At 37.8% G+C, this 6377-nt stretch overlaps 1 protein-coding gene across 3 annotated transcripts; it reads right to left on the bottom strand.

Annotated features, from left to right (window-relative positions):
- Positions 1 to 513: 513 nt before the first annotated feature.
- Positions 514 to 4865, bottom strand: LOC113452231 (E3 ubiquitin-protein ligase TRIM39-like). 3 transcript variants are annotated; one of them, XM_026723677.2, is made up of 4 exons: positions 4699 to 4865; positions 2542 to 2841; positions 1472 to 1528; positions 514 to 1182 (listed from the first exon to the last, which is right to left on the bottom strand). In XM_026723677.2, the coding sequence occupies exons 2-4, from the start codon at positions 2816 to 2818 to the stop codon at positions 656 to 658; spliced, it is 861 nt and encodes a 286-aa protein (XP_026579462.1). In that variant the 5' UTR covers positions 2819 to 2841; positions 4699 to 4865; the 3' UTR covers positions 514 to 655. The 3 variants fall into 3 exon arrangements, with proteins under 3 accessions (XP_026579462.1, XP_087772550.1, XP_026579463.1); XM_087916424.1 differs by having other exon boundaries at positions 4393 to 4709; XM_026723678.2 differs by having other exon boundaries at positions 4615 to 4709.
- Positions 4866 to 6377: the final 1512 nt, after the last annotated feature.

Below are 6377 nucleotides of genomic sequence, written 5' to 3'. Positions count from 1 at the left end.
ATAGACTTGGTATGACTTTATGATTTGTTATAAAATAAAAAGTAAACTATAGATATCTCGTTAAAGTATGAACTAACAAAATTACAGTCAAATGATTGTTTAATAATGATATCAGGCTATATAATTGTTGATTGATAATATGAGCTATTATGTAATATAATTACAATGGAGACTATGAAATGAATGCACACAAAAAAGTGGTAAACCAACTGACATACTGTCTGTAAACTCATGAAAGAAAGGATGATGTTTTTATGTTTTATGTGTTTTTGTTTGTTGTCAAAATTAATAAAACTGTTTAAAAAAATCTTAATGATTAATAATAATAGTAGTTAAAAATATTTCTGAATATTTTGAATTGGCAGCCTTTTACTTAGTGCCCTCATTCTATTCCTTGCCTTGTATTTCAACCGTCCTTCCGCCTGAAGGGTTTCCAAATTCAAGAACAGCTGTTACTTTTGCAAGTTATTGTAAGACTGGCTAAAATTCTGAAAAGAATAAAGGGAACAGAAATCAGAAATTAACAACACTATTTTATTGTATTTATTCAAAAGTAAGATTCCCTGAATCTAAGGACAATCACTTCAAGGTCTGAACAGAACATTCTTCAGGTTGGATAATTTCCCAGAACTGTTTCATCTGGTTTTTCTTCAGATTATTTTGCAGAGTAATCTGTACTAATTTTTAATGGATTTTTTTTGTCCCAAGTCAGGAAAAAGGGGAACATTTTCTCAGAAAATGGATAGTTGAAAGTAAAGATAATCTCCATAGAATCCACATCAAAAAAGGATAATTTGCCTAAACTGAATTCTAAGGTAATGAGAATCCGTTGTACTGTCTTCCACAGTGGAAGAATGGTCTTAGGTGTGGTGGTGACCTCATATTCTCCATCCATCAGCTGCAATACCCAAAACCCTTCAGTAGCCCCTATATTTAGATATCCTTTTCTTTCTATGGATTCACGTACAGCACCAACAGCCCATTGTTTGGCGTTGCCCACTTCCACCACCCACTGTGAAGTCCCAGAATCGATGCCTTCTGTTCCCAGGACGCAAGGTAAAAAATTAAAGCGTTCAAGATTGTCAGGAAAGTCCTGGGCTCGGTCACCCATGTATACGCTTTTCCGATCTTCTGAAAGGATGAGGGTAGGAAAAGCTGTCTTGGGATCCAGCATCACCTCCACTAAAAAGAAGAGATGGAGAAAAGTTTGAAGTGATAGCGACTCAATTGATGACTTACAGAATTAGGAAAAGAAGTATTAATTCAGGTTAAAGAAAAAAGAATTATGAGAATGTTTGAACTGCTTCCCCAGCCCCATCATTTAGAAAAAAGTTGGAATCAAATGCTTTCCGTTTTGACATCTTGAGATATGATTCTGCAACAAGGCACCTGCAGACTGCTAATTAGTCTTTTTTCTTCTTTGTTCCAAGTCTTGTGTTAGAAAACACTTAATGCATCTGTGGACACTGACCTTTATTTTGAGGTTCAGAAATTGTCTCATTGTCTGATTCTGGAAACTGAAGAAAATCTGTTGGAAATAAAAGTCAGTTCTTATTTTGAAAAAAGAATCATGAATGAGCTAATTGCTACCCCTTTTTTCCTTTGGTCATGATCACATGGATGAGAAAAATACTCTTCACAAGAGCAAAATCATTAAATTGATTCAATTAAGATCAGGTTGTTTTCTAGCTAGAACTGAACCATATTTAGCTAAAACATGGAGTGACATTATTTTTTCCCAACTGGTTGCCCTTTAGATATATTGAATCACAGTTCCCACCATTCCCAGTCAACACAATAGAAAGACAGCAAGTTGGGCTGCATTGTTGAGCAATTTTCCATACTGCAGAACTATACTAATTCTATCACACTACATAGGAAATGGGGACCAGCAAAGTTCATCAGCCTGGCCATTTTACAAAGGAAGCTCCTACTTGGATAGTTTTTGATGTTTGATAAAGCCCAGGAAGCTATTTTCAGTAGAAATGGGGTCATTAAGAGCATGGACAAGAATAAGCAAGAGTCTAAAGCATATCCAATTTACTAGGATGTAAAAATCAGGTTTAAAAAAAAATTATGGCAATTTGCTTGGAAATAAAACAGGGGAACGTTATTTTTCCAAAATGCTTTCCCTCAATTATTTGCATTTCTCCCCAAATATGCTCATTTTCTCCAGTCTTCTGTGGTTTCTTATTTTTCCAGGATTTTTTTTCTCTCCCAGGCCTTCACTGAAAATATGGAGCTCTTATATTTCTATGTACAAAAGATGACCCCTAATTTTAAACCTTTCCCCCTATTTGTTTACCTACTTTCCTATACTTTGCAACCTCCTGTGTAAGGACTCCTGTCATTAGAAAGCCAGGGACTTTGTTAACTTTAGACTAAGGGACCAATCTGACTATAGCAAAGATTGATGGATGCCTACAAATCACTCAAGGAGAAATATTATTAATAATAATATTTTTGATAATAATAATATTATTATTGAGCCAAGGTATAAAGAGGAACAGAAGCCAACACAGCTGGGCTCTGTCTACATACAATCTGGCATCTCCTTTTGGATTCTTGCAGCCAGATCCTTTTTATTTATTCCATTCAGAATCCTGACAGTCATCTTCAACGCCTTGGCATCGTCATACGCCTCAATCATGTATCGAGCTATTTCAACATGGGCTGCTTTTTCAGTCTTGCAACGACGGATGGGCTTGTAGCCCTTCTCCACTGGGTAGTCCTCGAGGTGCAGCTTAAATTTCTCAAATTCTTCATCATTCAGCTCTTCCAAATATTCAACTAGCTTGCAGCGGGAAGTGTGTGACATTGTGCCCCCTCAGTCTTCAGTTCCTGGAAGAAAGAAAAGGTAAAGGCTGCAATAGAAAGACTTTATACAAATCAGATTAAAGGATGAAAGTTCCTGTGGTCAGAGTTGTTTATTCATTTGTTAAGGTGACTTTAAGTGTTTAGAAATGCACAAGTGTCTTTTTCAAATGATAAAGAATATACAGCTCCCATGGATGCTGCTAAAGGAAACAGACAAAACACCTGCCTTGCCCAAGGTGTTCTACCTGCCTTTGTAGAAGACGGTCATGAAGATGTTGCTTTCCAGAAAGAACAGGTAGCAAGAAGAAAACCATCATCTGACCAAAGAAAATGCAACAGCAAAAAAAATCTTTCTCTTTCTTAGCCAGAAAGACCATTTTTCTTGCTAATTCAATGCTTCTTAATATATATTCTTTTTGTTGCCTTCATAATTTATTTTTATGGGGAGGGAAATGTCTAAGACCACTTTTTAGGGCCAGCTTGATGTAGTACGGGTTGGGGATAGAAATTGGAAGCTGTGAATTCTAGTCCCACCATGAGCACAAAGCCACCTGGGTAACCTTGGCCAATCACTTTATCTCAGCTCTAGAAAGGAAGCAATGGCAAAGCATTTCTGAAAAATTTTGTCCTAAAATCTTATGTGAACTTTTTCATGCAGTGTCTCAAAGCTGGACATGATTGAATGGAAGGGATGGAAACTTTTAAGCTGAAGATTAACACAATATCTGTTATTCGCACATCTGTTAACACAATGGAAAATGAAACATGAGCTTTTATTTCTTTTCTTTTTTTCTGTACTCCATAGGAAAAATAGCTATTCCTGTGACAGGATACCTGTTTTTTAGAATGCAAAACAGATTAACATAACTTCTTTTTGGACCATTTTTCATATTTAGGTCCAACTTGAAGGAGCCATAAAGTTATTGGAACAAAGTCAATGAAAACATTTAGAGTACTAGGAGAAAACATCATAGAATCCTTCAGAATAGTTCAACAGAAAGATTTTATCAATATAGCTGTACTGTGGAAACGGAGGCCTTAGAACTGAGAAACCTTTCCTGTATCAGCCTTCCTCCATCTCTAAGAGGTAGCTGAGGAAAAGGAAAAAGGCCATCCAATGCTGCTTCTTAATCTCAGCCATTACTCCGATGCCCCAATTCCCCGCTTTTCCCACTTGCTGCACACTAACTGTGGGTATAACATCACCCCAAATGTCTTTAGAATAGGGGTTCCCAAATTAGAATTAGAATTCTTTTATTGGCCAAGTGTGATTGGACATACAAGGAATTTGTCTTGGTGTAAATGCTCTCAGTATACATAAAAGAAAAGATACATTTGTCAAGAGTCAAAAATTATCAGGTACAACACTTAATGATAGTCATAGGGTACAATAAGCAATCAAATCATACCAGGAAACAGTCAATATAAATCGTAAAGATACAGGCATACAAGTATACAGTCACAAGTGGAGGGGGGATGGGTGATAAAGAGTGATGAGAAGCTGGCTGAGGAATTCTGGAAGTTGAAGTCCATAAGTCTTAAAGTTACCAAGTTTGGAGACCTCTGCTTTAGTACCTGAAAAGCTGAGAGTAAGACTTTCGCCCCTCCCCCTGCCTGTGCCTTCTTTGCCTAGGATGGAGGGGAAGAGTGGGTGGAGTGGATTGGAAGGGGAGGTTGGCATTTCCTGTTGTGATCCAGTGAACAAGAGGGCAGCGCTTTCTGCAAGCCAAAGCATCGGCGATTGGACGGAGGCAGCAGAGCATTGCTCTTGCCCAACGGTTGCTGCAGTTAAGATACCTGTAAGGCCAGGGGAACCGACGCGGGTGCAGGAAGGGAGAAAAAGGCAACTCTCTCCCCCTCCCTGCCCATTCCCTCGCTTACCGCTATTCTCCGCCTGCTGCTTGCCTGGAGCAAAGGAAGTGCGATCCCAGAAGGAAATCGTCATTCCGGCGCTGGTGCTTCGGCCTGCTCAGAGTGGAGAGCGAAAGTGAAAGTAATGCGCTACCTGTGCGTATGCGTATCTGTCTGCCCATCCGACCTCTGCAACTAAAAAGGCTGACTTAGGCCTAATGTTCTTCAATATCTTCATCAATATTTAGGCCAAGGGATAGAAGGAGAACTCATCCAATTTGCAAATGACACCATGCTGGCAGGAAGAGTCAATTCTCCAGAAGATAGGCTCGAGATACAGTAGGAGCTTGAAAAATTATTGGAAGTCAGCCTTTCCAACTCGATTTAAAATAAATCTTTAAATCGAGCGTGATTTCGTTCACATAACCTTGCCATTTTCTTGGGAAAGAAATGTCCTAGCTTGTGACATCATCCACTAGTACTAGGTGTAATTGAGGTACTGGGGCCTGTTAAGAAAGAAACAGACCAAGTGTATTTTTTTTAAAAAAGGTTTCCTTTAAAAGTTCTGGAAATGTAGTCCTCCGGATAAATTAATTATTCTTTGAATCCTCTTGCTTTGCTGAAAGTATCTGTCCATCACATTGCTCAACCCAGGCACCCAAATCTTGTGCTCTGCTTCCCTTTTGTGGTCTGTTTTTCAATCCGTATCATTTCCCCCCATCATTCTGACATTTTTAAAAAAGTATGTTCCTCCCACCCACCCCCTCCTCACCCCATACTCTTCCTTTGAGAAATATTCTCAAGAATTGCCATTTTTAAAAGCAATTTTAATTCAAACATGTTGTATTTGTGTTGTTTGGGTAACACATGGAATCAGGTTACTTCGTCATAATCCAGTTAGGATAATAGAAAATTGAAGTCATGTAAACAGCAGTGTCTTGATGCAGTCAGGATTACACACTTGGCTCATGATGTATGACCCAGGTGTCCAATTTGCATTTACCTTGTATTCTGACATCATGAAACACATTTTGCCACTTATCCTTAGTACATAATGATAACTAGTAGCTACATTTGAAGAAATCTTAATTTTGTTTGCCTTCGTACGTTATGTGAACTGTACCTATTTGGTAGTTCTGCACTTAATAAATTATACAAAAATCCAGTAACTCATTTAAGTGTGTTGTGTATATTGGAAAATTACTACGGATAATTTACATTTTAGTTTGCAACCATCACACTTCCAATTAATCTTTATATCATCAGAGCAATCACAAACACACACATACATACACAACTAAATTCAGCTAACAGAAATATAGCTTGATGTTTACCAACACCAACAAATGACAAAAGGAGACAAATAGGCAAAAACATGCAAAAATATGAATGACAGTCAAAATTTTACATTTTATCTAGTTTATATATCATCAAAAGGGACAGAGCTTTACAGAGCCGCTGTAAATAATGTCTTCAACTTACTTCATTTAATCCTCGTTCCAGGTGACATGATGAAAAAAGTGATTCATGACTGATTTTTGCAGGGCTGTCACAGCATCCCCATAGTCACATGATTAAAATTTAGGTACTTGAAAACTGGTATATTTTTATGATGTTTGCAGCATTCCAGAATCATATGACTATTTGTGACCTTCCGAAAGAGCTTTTGACAAGCAAAATCAAGGGGGAAATTGGATTCACTTAACAAT

This window comes from Pseudonaja textilis, chromosome Z, assembly GCF_049901715.1.
Source record: "Pseudonaja textilis isolate UNSWEBS1 chromosome Z, rPseTex1.2, whole genome shotgun sequence".
Classification (NCBI taxonomy): Eukaryota; Metazoa; Chordata; class Lepidosauria; order Squamata; family Elapidae; genus Pseudonaja; species Pseudonaja textilis.
Note: the sequence above shows the minus strand (reverse complement) of the source record. Positions and strands in the feature narration are given on the sequence as shown.